Source organism: Gossypium raimondii, chromosome 6, assembly GCF_025698545.1.
Source record: "Gossypium raimondii isolate GPD5lz chromosome 6, ASM2569854v1, whole genome shotgun sequence".
In the NCBI taxonomy this organism is placed as follows: domain Eukaryota; kingdom Viridiplantae; phylum Streptophyta; class Magnoliopsida; order Malvales; family Malvaceae; genus Gossypium; species Gossypium raimondii.
The window spans coordinates 36,850,064-36,861,879 of NC_068570.1; the positions used below are offsets into that span (position 1 = coordinate 36,850,064).

Here is an 11,816-nt window from a genome sequence, read left to right on the forward strand (position 1 = left end):
TTGGGTCGAATTGTTTGGACCTATTTTGACTAGACTTCCAATTGGGTACATGCATATGCCTTCTATAGCTCTTAAGTCACCACCAATTGTTAGTGAATTTTAAGAATTGAAGAGTCATTTCTTTTTATATTGTAATAAATGTTAGATGAACAAGATTTCTAATCCAATGCTTCTTTTATTTAGGTTGTAAGATTACTGCAACGATGCATAGAAATCTTAACCCGGTTGAATAAAAAAAAGACATGCAAAAGTCTACGTGTCAGAACAGAAACCAGGTCACCAGGAAACCCAATCCAACATGTCAAATGCCAAGAGCAAGAATCATAGTGTACCCCATATGTCTAACAACTATTGGTTAAGACCACATCCAACTTATCCAAAGTGGAAAATCGCAGATAAGGTGCGTCTCAAACCACAACCAATCTACATCGCAGAAGTTAACACCATCAAATCAATCACCCCCCGCATCAAAACCTACACTTGGCTCATTCAAATTGAAAAAACACTTGGTGGTGGAGATGGCACAGGCAATGGCATCAATGGCTGGTTTACGTGGCTCTTCACAGGCTGTCCTGAACGGCAGCTTTCAACTCAGTGGCCAAACCCGCTTCAACATTCCTAGCAACAACAGAGTGGCTGTGGGTAGGTCTGGTTTCACTGTCAGAGCTCATCAGACACCGGCCGAGCCTGAGACTGGACGCAGAGCCATGTTGGGTCTTGTTGCTGCTGGTTTGGCCACTGGCTCCTTTGTTCAAGCTGTGCTTGCCGATGCCAGAAGCATCAAGGTTGGCCCACCTCCCCCTCCCTCTGGTGGACTGCGTAAGTCATCCATTCTTTTCAATTTATACAAATTTAATCAACATTGCTTTGTAGGCCATGGTCCATAAAGAACTTGAGAACTGGAATTTTAGCTGGAAAAATGGAATCATTATATATTTTATACATGTTCAAATTTTGTAATTTGATGATGAAATCGGCATGTCGGCAGCTGGAACTCTGAACTCTGATGAGCCAAGAGACCTTGTTCTGCCATACAAAGACAGGTTCTTCCTCCAACCACTTACTCCAGCTCAGGCAGCACAGAGAGCAAAGGAATCAGCCAAGGATATTCTGGGTGTCAAGAACTTGATTGACAAAAAAGCCTGGCCTTATGTCATGAATGATCTCCGTCTCAAGGCCGAGTATCTCCGCTATGACCTCAACACCGTCATTGCTGCCAAGCCCAAAGATGAGAAGAAAACTCTCAAGGACCTCACCAAGAAGCTCTTCAGTACCATCGATGATGTATGTTTTTGAAGTTTTGCTTTGGGTTTACCTACATAATTGCTAGCATCATTTAACATGGTAAATTATCATGAATTTATGATATATTTTTTCCTTTTGGTTTTTCTTACAGCTTGACCATGCAGCCAAGATCAAGAGCACCCCTGAAGCAGAGAAATCTTACGCTCAGACCGTATCTAGTCTGAATGATGTTCTTGCCAAGCTGGGCTAAGAGAATGCTTAATGATATTTTGATGTAAGATAGCTTTGTTCATCGTTTGTAGAGACACTTTAATTTCTATGCTATCTGAAGGAACCTTTACCACTTAACGAAATTGAAACTTGTTTAAACTAATAACCAATCAATTTAAGCTTTGTTGGTAAACAAGGCACACTTTTTGCCTAGCTTCGTTGCAGTCGGAATGTTTAGACTGAACTGTTTCCCCTTAGATTCCATTAAAGTTCACAAAAGTTGATAAGAAAATGATCCTCCAAGCTTAATTTGTAAACAAATTATCATTCCTTAACTCATCAGTTCATAGGCACAGGAGAAGAACCACCAAATATCACTCAAAGTTGAAGTTCAAGTAGAGAGAACAGGCGCATCCCAAAATCATACAATTCATTTTGATCCCAAAACAGAGCTAATATAAAATACCAGCTGCAAAACAAAGATGATTATCAAAGTTTCAGTTCCAAAATTCAATTCATCATGTAACTTTGAGGTTCAATACCAAAAGCTAAAGCTGCAGATGATAGGAAATTATGAAGCAACTCAGAAAAACTAAATCACTGACTAGAAAACAGATCAATATTACCTCCACCACTAACATGAAAGTAGTTGGCTGCAAGAGGTAAAAAAACCTACTTGCTTTTAGATACTCGTTCAGACTAGATTAACTATAATGAAAGACAAAATAGCTATGGTAAAACCATGGCACTACTCTGCAGGCATTTTCAGCTTATAACGACAGAAATTATTCGTCTTAGCAAGCTTCACCAGTTCCTTTGCATCTTCAATCTTGGAGGCTTTGACCAATTCATCCACCACTCGCTGCAACAATGCAGCATCAACCAATTTCTTCCTACCAAAAATCTCCTTGCACAGCTCAATGGCAAAACTCAAATCACCCTTCTCACAAAGGAATGGAACTAACATCGTAAAAGTCAGCTTATCCGGTGCACATTCATTTTTCCCTATTTGATTATACCACTCTTTAGCTTCTTCCAATTTTCCCTCATTAACAAATGCTCTAATCATATAATTGAAGGTAAACACATCAAGCTTAAGTCCTTTACTCCTCATTTCTTCAACCAAGTTAACTGCCTCTTTCATTTTCTTTTCAGTTGAAAATCCAAGCAACTTAGCATTACAACTCCTAATATCAGGCTCCACATTTTTCTCCACCATTTTACCCCATATCTTCTCCCCATCATCAAACCTTCCATTCTTAAAAAACTCATATAAAAGCGTGTTAAAAGTAATCACATCCGGCTGCACACCCTTCTTCTCCATCTCATCAAGCATCAATCTAGCAGAATCTAAAGAACCCATCTCACAGAAAGCCTTTATAACCGTATTATAAGAAACCAAATCTGGCTCAACTGACAACTTTTCCGGCAACTCCTTGAAAAACCCATTAACCTTATCAAACTTTTTGGCATTCACGCAAGCTCCCATAAGAGCATTGAAAGACAGCAATCCTCTATTCGGCATTTCATCAAACACCTTGTAAGCTTGCTCAAACATGCCCGATTTACCATACAAATGGATTAATCTAGCACCAAAGCCTTCTTTGGAAATATCTTGGTATTTCTTCTGATCTTCGAGGACTTCTTCGATCCATTGGAAGCGCCCAGCTGAAGCAAGGCGACGAACAATATCTTCATAGATGCCGCTTCGTCTGCGGAAGTGGCTGTATTCGCAAGATTTCTTGAATTTTTCAACGAGACGCTTGAGGTCCCGCTCTTTGTAGAGATCCTCCGAGAATTTCCGAACGGAGTCGGGCTGTGGGTTTGGGGTTGTGGAGAAGGAGCGGCGGAGGACGCGAGTTAGAGATGACATTTTTAGGGGTTTAAGGACGCGTGTAGCCGTACGGGTGTAGAATGAGGGGTTTAGCGTAAGAAGCTTTCGGTTTTATTGTTGGTTTTCCTTTTAGTTTAAAAAAAAACGGAATTAGATTAATATCCGGAATAAATCCGGATTCAAATTAGAATAGTTTTTGAAGAGAGACTTCACATGTGATAAATTTTTCTCAAGGGTAGAATCGAATTTGGGCCATCAATATATTATTTTTGTTTTAATATTAGTATCTATAGATACAAGTGTTTATTGTGTATCATTTTAAGTTTATAGATATTTTTAAATATTTTTTCACATATATATAATATAACTTTTAGTTTCTTAATAAATTATATAATATATATATATAGGTAAAATTAGATGTATAAAGAAAAATTAGGGATGTAGTCTATTTTTCTCGAAAATTAAGAAAATAGGTCATTTTAAAGAGAGAGGACAAAAACACGCCTTATAAGACGCGCTTTCAAGTGACGTGAAATAGAGAGGCTGAAAACATGTGCGTTTTAACCATGTGGTGTCGTCCCGTCCCAAAATCAGATTTCAAAAAAAACCTTATATAAACCATTGGATTCCCAAAGGTTAAAAAATCTCAACTGTTGATTTTCTAACCGTTGGGACCAACAACTAGTTCACAAACAGCCATTTCTTTCTCCAATAGTCATTTTCTTTTTCGTATATATACCCTGCCTATTGTTATTTCTTTTCATTTAATCTTATTCTCTCAATTCTCTTAATTCCTTTATTCTCAAATTTTCTCTTTCAATTTCTTTCAAACTCTTGTTCTCTCAATTTTCTATTTTGTAATTTCTTTGATTTTATTTTATTTTCATAATTTTAAAATTTTTAAAATGTCAATGCGTCTAATTCATTTGAATCACAAACACATTTCGGTGTCCAATTACAAATGGTAAGAAATTATTACTATATTTGTATTTGAATTAATATAATTATTAAGTTGTTAATATTATTTTTTAATTTTTATGTTTATGTAATCGGATGAATATTGGATTATCAAGACTTATGACTTACCATAAATCGTAGTGGCAGTTTAAGTGTCTTTCAACACTTAACGAGCATGTTTTTTAGTCGTTTTATGTTTATTTATTGCATTTTTCAGTATTAGTAGCTTAGATCTAAATATTAGCAAAATAAATATTTTTACATATGTTTTAAGTGTTTCAACAACATGTTAGGCCAACTTAGGCCTCGGGAATGATTAATGGGTTATTTGAGTGTGTAAGGTGCCATTTTAGGCCAAAGAATACAAAGAACGATGGTCGTATTGCAACAAAAATATGTCGTGTCGCAACACAAAACTTCGAAGCCAAAAACGAAATTCCTGGGACGAAACAAGATGTGCGTGTTGCGGCATAGGGGTGTGCATGTCGAGACATAGCTTCTACGCGGCCTAAAATTCCTGTGCATGATGACTGGGATTTTTAGGGCAATTACGGGTCTTTTTCCAACCTAAAACCCTAATTAACATTATAATTGAAGTGGCACTTTAGTCTATTGGATTGTTACCTAGTTTTGCCTATATAAACAACCTTGTAACCTCATTAGAAGGAGAGTTGACCTAAGGAATCAGTTTTCGTACATATTTCATACTTTTTATATAAGTTTTCAGTTTTCTTTCGTTTCTTTTTAGTTTTTATTTTAGTTTTCTTATGTCCCATTAATCGAAATTTTTCTATTCCGACATGAAGACGACTGCAAGCAGAGATTGTTTTAGAATCGCGCTTGAATTATTTATCAATAAGCATTCTTTTTCCCTTTATTTGTTTATTTTATTATTTATCTTTCGTTAACTTGATCAACTAATGTTTGTATGAATATTGGGATAAATTCTTGTGCGTATTTTATATATTGCATGCTTCGGTTATAAAACTAATTTACTGATTAAGTAATTATTTATCTAATATTGGGTGTTTATTCAAGAGTACTTAGTAGTTTAGGGAGTGACACCTCTAGTAAAATATCGAGACAGGTGAGACCGAGAGGGTATTTTGTCGAGTATAACTTGTGCCAAACGGTGAGACTGAAAGTGTATCAGTATGTGTAAGAAGAGACCAAAAGGGTGACTTAGATGGTAATCCTTAGCTAAGGCGGTAAATAACTCAGTTGAGGGTAATTAGTGATTTAATTGATAATTAGGGATTTAAATTATCATAGGCCGAGAGCTCGCATCATTGACACTAGGAATAAGAAATTCAATTAGGTTAATTAATTTAATTAGTTTAATTAATACTTTAATTTGGATTCACGCTACTAATTTGTAACTTGATTAGATTAGTAATTATTTTTATAATTAATTTAATAATAATTTCTCCAATCTGCAATCCCTTGGGTACAATCCTCAGAATATTTATTAGTGTTCCATTGTAACAATAAATTATATTACAATTTGACTTGTTGGCTTACAGATACCGAACTTAATTATATATATTTTATTTCCATGATTTTGCTCTAAACGTTTGCACGTTTGAAGGTGGTCAAGTTGTTGGCGTCGTTGTCAGGGATTGTGACGGTGAAAATTGTTATTATATTGATTACCTTGTAAAATAATATTAGTCGAAAGACAAACGAGCTAGATAGTTTTCAAACTTTTAATTTTTTTAGTGTGCTAAATTATTATTGTTTTACTATCTTATTATTACCTTGTTGACTAGTAGATTTAATCATGGATGAATATGATTAGATGTGGTTTACCTATAATACCCGAAAATATCTACAATAAAAAAGTAAGATAATATCTACGATATAGTAAAATAAGGAAATAAAGTGCTAAAAAGGGGTAATTTTGTGTTATGGCAATATTGGGAAGTATATTATAACATATTAATTCAAGAAAGGATTAAATCGCAAAAGTGAGAAAAGTTTTGTTATCCAAGAGTAAATACTCAAAAGTTGAGGGGTTAAAGTGTAAATATGAAAAAGCTAAAGGACCAATGGCGTAAATATTTTAAGGGTGGAATAATCTAGAAACTAAGAAAAATGGATGGATTGAGACCAAATTGAAAAAGGTGTAGAAGTTTGAGGGACTGAATCACAATTTTACCAAATTAAGTGATGACTCAAGGATAGAATTTTAAAAGATAATGATGATGTTGGAGATATTTTAGATTAATAAATAAATAAATAAATATTAGTTTATTAATATTTTAATTTGATTTTTTTTAAATGATATTATTTTATTATTATTAATTTATTTAGTATATATATGTGGAAAGAAGGATGAAAAGCATCCATCCCCACCATTTTTGCATGCATTAACGTGAGAAGAAGAGGAGAAGAAAGAAAGCTTTGTTTTCTTTACAATTTGGTCCTTTCACCAAAAATCCACCATTTTCACTTAGAAATCAAAGAAACTTCCATAGCCACCAAGAGAGAAAATTGACAAGGAGACTATGGGGAGCTAGAATATCAAGTTAGATTTAAGAAATAGAGGCTGGAGGAGAGAGAAAATCAAGTTAAAGATTGAAGTCAATTGAGCAAGGTAAGAACATCATGATTTTAATACATTTTTGAGTTTGATATTATTAAAAAAGTATGAGATTGATGTTAATGAAGAGTTTTATTATATAAGGTTATATGTTCTTGATATGTTAGTGAAGAGAAAATAAGAGAAAGTGTTGAGAAATAGTGTAGAGAAGGAAAATAAGAGTGTTATAGATTTAGTAATCAACATTTTACACTAAAATAGTTTTGAAACAGCACAGTAGTCTGACTTTGAAAATCTACAAAAACCGTATAAATTGAATTAGAGGATGAAAAAATATTAAATTAAATATTATTGAGTCTAGTTTCTCATAAAAGAAACGGTGTTAGCAATGGAATTGTAAATTATGAGATATTATAGGTTTTGTGAGATAAGGTCAGAATGATTTCAGGTTCTCCTATAATGACTTTGGAAAATCATCAAAATTGGATAAAAATAATTAGAGTCTTAAATTTATATGTTTAAATCCTTACTGAGTCTATTTTTAATATAAATAAATGGTAACATCATTCAAATTCTGTACGAGGAGATAGTTAATTTTTAGTGAAGAAGGGTCGGAACTGTCAGACAGCAGAATAGGGATGAGTTTAAAGAATTAACTGTACTTATTGGCTAAACCAAAAATTCTGAAAATTTTATGATAAGAAGATATGTGAGTCTAGTTTCATATAAAATTAACGGATATTAGTTTTGAGTTCTTTATCTCAAGATATAAATAATTTAGTGATTATGACTCAAGTGGACAACTTTGAATGAATATATAAGTAATTGGTGAAATTATAGATAATGTTACCTATAAGCATGTTATATACATTAAGGATGTGGAATGGAGAGGAGGAGGAGGAAAATATATGATTATTCAACTAGCTTGATTTTTTATTAAAATGACCAATTTATATGTTTCAGGACTAAATTGAACAAATGTGAAAATTTAAGGGTAAATTCGTAAAGTGTTAAAAAGTGATCAAATTGCATGAAATGAATTGTTTTATTATTTAAATTATTAAATTGAAGGAAATATTAATTTAGATCAAGATTGGATGGAAATTCAAGAAAAATAGAAAATTTCCAAAATGTCCTGGATTTTGGTATTTCGCAATTTAACTCAGTAAGCTCGTATGAACTATATTCTATATAATTTTAATTAAAGTGAATGTTATTTGATGATGAATATTATATAGATATGTGTTTTATTATTGAAATTGAATTATTATTGGTAATATGTACAATTATTAGATGTAGTGAGATGATTATCGGAAGCTCGATTGTGGTTGGTAGGAAATGTTGTATTATTTATATTATGAAGAATTATAAAAGCATGTTAATAATTTGAAAGTTTTAATAATTAATGGAATTTTATAACTCGGTTCAATACGTTTACAAGTGCCTGTATTCTGGTAATGCCTCGTACTCTATTCCGATGTCGAATATGGGTAAGGGGTGTTACATTACCGATGAGAGGCCTTCTTGGAATGACGAAGGGAATTACGTAACGGGTTGGTCGACCAAAGCTTCAATGAACTAATGGAGTCATGACGGAGCATACGAGGAGGGAGTATACGATCAATGGGAGATTATATCAAACCAAAGATCGCTCATGATAGAGTTACTACTCCAACGAAGATACGAAGCAATGACACCATTGGAAGTGGTCGTACATGATGTTCCGAACTCTGATTGTAAAGACCATTGTATTGATGTCAACCACCCTGATCCAGATTATAAAAGTCAGCAAGAGTTAGATTTAATCATGATAATGTACATTGGCAGATACATGAGCAACATTTAGAGATGTCTGAATATCCAGCTGATACTCTTTGTGATTCGAATGAAATATCTTCGTACAAAGCAATTGGACCATCCTTCACCGAAGAAGCATCGGAGATAAAAAATATGATAGCGCAATTGTTGAAAATGATGAAATTGGTCGAATAATAAATAAAGGTACGATTTCCAACGAAAGAAGTCATGCCCAAGGTTTCCAACTCTGATCACGAAGACCAATCCACTATCATTGATCATTTGGAATTTAATGGTAACAGTCAGTGAGAGTTTGGAACTGGTGGCCAAGAGGATGAGTTGAACATGATTGAAGGTGTTGCCGGTCCTATTGACTTAGTCGTAAATGTAGCAACAGATGTAGAGGTAGCATTGACCACCGACTTGGAGCTTAAACCGATTTTGAGTGAAAGTGTAGACGAACCAACACACTTTCTTGCCATAGTAGAGGAGATACCATACAAAGAAGTCAACGAGTTCATTTCATTCTCGTTCGACGATAACGGAAAAGCTCGAGTTAATAAATCCTCACGTGATATTGAGGTGAAAAAGCTCGAGGTAATAATCCCCTAGAAAACAATTTGGGGTTGACTCAAATTTGGCGTCAAATAGCTCGTAATGTGGATGTCACACTGGTCAAAGATAATGCAACGTCAGTGGAATCGACTGAAGGTATTGGTTTACATTTCTCGACAAAGAAAAACGACAGATCAAAATATCGAGGACTAGCTAAAAGTTATTCGACAATGATATGGATCGTTCCGATTTTGAAAAAGGGCTTATATTTTAATTTGTTTTAATTTTAATTTTCTTTATTTTTCATTTGTTTGTTTTCTATTTGATTTTGAGTCTATAATTATGTACTTTATTTACAATGGTTGCTGAGCTTGGAGAGGTTGTTATATTGAAAAGCCTTAGGAGTGATTTGAAGTGATTATACATAAATTGAGGAGTCTGATATGAGCCGAAAAGACGAATTTTGAACCTTCCAATGCGTTTTGCGACACAGGTTCCTTTGTGTTGCGACATAGAACTTTGAAGCTAAAAGAATTTAAAAATTCCAAGCTGTGTTGCGACACACTAGGGCTGTATCGTGACACGATATCGGGTTCTGTAACTTTTTTCAGCCCGTTCTCCGCGTAGCCGTCATCTCCTCTAAATACCTCACTTCTTGTTAGCCCAATCACTTTTCTTAAGCATATTTTGGCAACCTAAAAAACCCATTACAGCCACCGCACCTCCCTTCATCTTTCGTCAAATTTTTAAGACTTCAACTTCGATTCTTCTACCGGTCTTCTCTTTCTTTGTTAATTCTTTATCATTTTTTGTTCTTTTCCTCTTTTTTGCAGGTTTGAAGCATCCCATTAGGATCGACGAATGTCCCGATACGTGCAAGATCATCACATAACAAGGTTAATCATTCTAGTCTTGTTCTATGTTATAAGTGGTGTTTGGGTAATTAGCTGATTAGATCTTTTAATTAAAATTGTTCAATGGTACCACAAAAAGCACGATGGACCAACGGGGCATCGATGGAAATCTATGCCGACCGCTTCCACAACGAATCAATGGTGCGATATTACTTAGAGATGAACGAACGTACATTTATCCAAGAACGGGGGTTGGATCCCTCGTTAACCAAGTGTAAAGCTATTAGGGAGTTTGTTATTTTGACCATACCCGCACATATTTGTAAATAACTAATCTAAATTTATTTTAGGTCTGCCCATATTATTTTTTAAAATTTAAAAAATATATATTTATATCATTTTTAATTTAATATTTAATAATTATATTTTTTTATTTATTTAAAATTTTATATATATTCATCTTAAGCTTTTTTAATGTTTACATTATAGTACTATCATATATAAAAATAACAAAATATACAATATTGTAAACTTTAAGAAAATGGATCAGGACTCGAGCCTTGAATATTTAAGAGCCTGGTCAATTTTTTAAGTGGACCTAAATTTTTTATTGTCAAAACTCATTTTTCAGACTTAATAATTTTATCCAAACCTTCCTAAATTTCGAATGATCTTTTGGACTTGGAGCAAATAACTAGACCCATGAATGATTCTAGTTAGAAACCATCCTTTCTAAAAAGTAATACTGTAGGTAGGGTTCAAACGGTTAACCGAACCGAATTAATATTAACTAAATTAACCAAATTTTTTAATCTTTTAACCGTTAGCCGAATCGATTTTTTTACCGAATCGATTTTTTTTAAAAAAATTAACCGAACTGAAATATTTCGGTTAATTCGGTCGGTTAACCGAATTAACCAAAATTTATATGTTTTTTTTTGTTTTTTTTTTGTTAAAACAAGTATAAAACATATCAAAAAAAGATTGATAATGTTTATTTGATTGAATTATTCAAATTAACTAAATTAAACTACATATAGTTTGTATTATCAATTATTAAGTTCGGTTAATTTAGTTAATTCGATTAATTACCCGATTTCGAACCGAATTAATTGATAATCGAACTTTCAAAAAATCATTAACCAACCTCCAACTGAATTAGATTAGTTAAGCGACCGATTAATCGAATTAGATCAATTCGATCGATTTATTTAGTTTTAATCGAAATTTTAATACCCTAACCGTAGAATTCAATTAGCACCAAGTTTTTATCATTCCCAATCTAAAAATTTATGATTACAAAAAAATCATTTCATCAACATTCAAACAAATGAATCTTCAAAAAAAAAAAAAATCAAACAAATGGAACAATTTCCAAGTTTCAAACCACAAGCTACCAGTTGTAAAAAAATATCCTGACAGTCAAGATACCTTCCAAGCTTCCTTCTATATATGGAGGATTATGTCATGGCTGTTGTGTTGGCAGTTGCTTGCTACATTTAAGTCACAATGTTAGCTAAGAGGGCCCATACCTAATTCCTTGTTCCAAAGGCAGCTCTTGCTTGTTTCTTAAATAAAAACCAGTTTGTTTTCCTCATAGGTACATAGGGATGGATGACATAAAACTTGAGCCCCATTCTATGAATGAGTTCAATACAAAATCTAAACAAACTCAAAAAGAAGACAACATTTTCTATTTTCTGATGTCAAGTGCTGTTAACTAATACTATGAACAAAATGATGGAAATACCCTCTAGAATAGCTAAACAAATTCTATAATTCTTAGCTTGGAAATTTAAGAATTTGTTGAGTATGAAGAAGC

At 33.4% G+C, this 11,816-nt stretch overlaps 2 protein-coding genes across 2 annotated transcripts; one reads left to right on the forward strand and one right to left on the reverse strand.

Moving 5' to 3' along the window:
* Positions 1-430: 430 nt before the first annotated feature.
* Positions 431-1,598, forward strand: LOC105773517 (oxygen-evolving enhancer protein 3, chloroplastic). The gene is made up of 3 exons (XM_012595494.2): positions 431-819; positions 989-1,284; positions 1,397-1,598. Exons 1-3 carry the CDS (start codon positions 519-521, stop codon positions 1,493-1,495), a joined length of 696 nt encoding a protein of 231 aa, XP_012450948.1. The 5' UTR covers positions 431-518; the 3' UTR covers positions 1,496-1,598.
* Positions 1,599-1,941: 343 nt separating this feature from the next.
* On the reverse strand, positions 1,942-3,423 carry LOC105773516 (pentatricopeptide repeat-containing protein At3g13160, mitochondrial). The gene has a single exon (XM_012595492.2). The coding sequence runs from the start codon at positions 3,326-3,328 to the stop codon at positions 2,204-2,206; it is 1,125 nt and encodes a 374-aa protein (XP_012450946.1). The 5' UTR covers positions 3,329-3,423; the 3' UTR covers positions 1,942-2,203.
* Positions 3,424-11,816: the final 8,393 nt, after the last annotated feature.

Bases quoted from the DNA above. Each gene is read 5' to 3' on its own strand.
- LOC105773517 (XM_012595494.2), top strand. From the start codon at position 519: ATGGCACAGGCAATGGCATCAATGGCTGGTTTACGTGGCTCTTCACAG. The intron at 820-988 runs GTAAGTCATCCA...GCATGTCGGCAG, and splicing joins CCCTCCCTCTGGTGGACTGC to CTGGAACTCTGAACTCTGAT. The intron at 1,285-1,396 runs GTATGTTTTTGA...TTTTTCTTACAG, and splicing joins TCTTCAGTACCATCGATGAT to CTTGACCATGCAGCCAAGAT.
- LOC105773516 (XM_012595492.2), bottom strand. From the start codon at position 3,328: ATGTCATCTCTAACTCGCGTCCTCCGCCGCTCCTTCTCCACAACCCCA.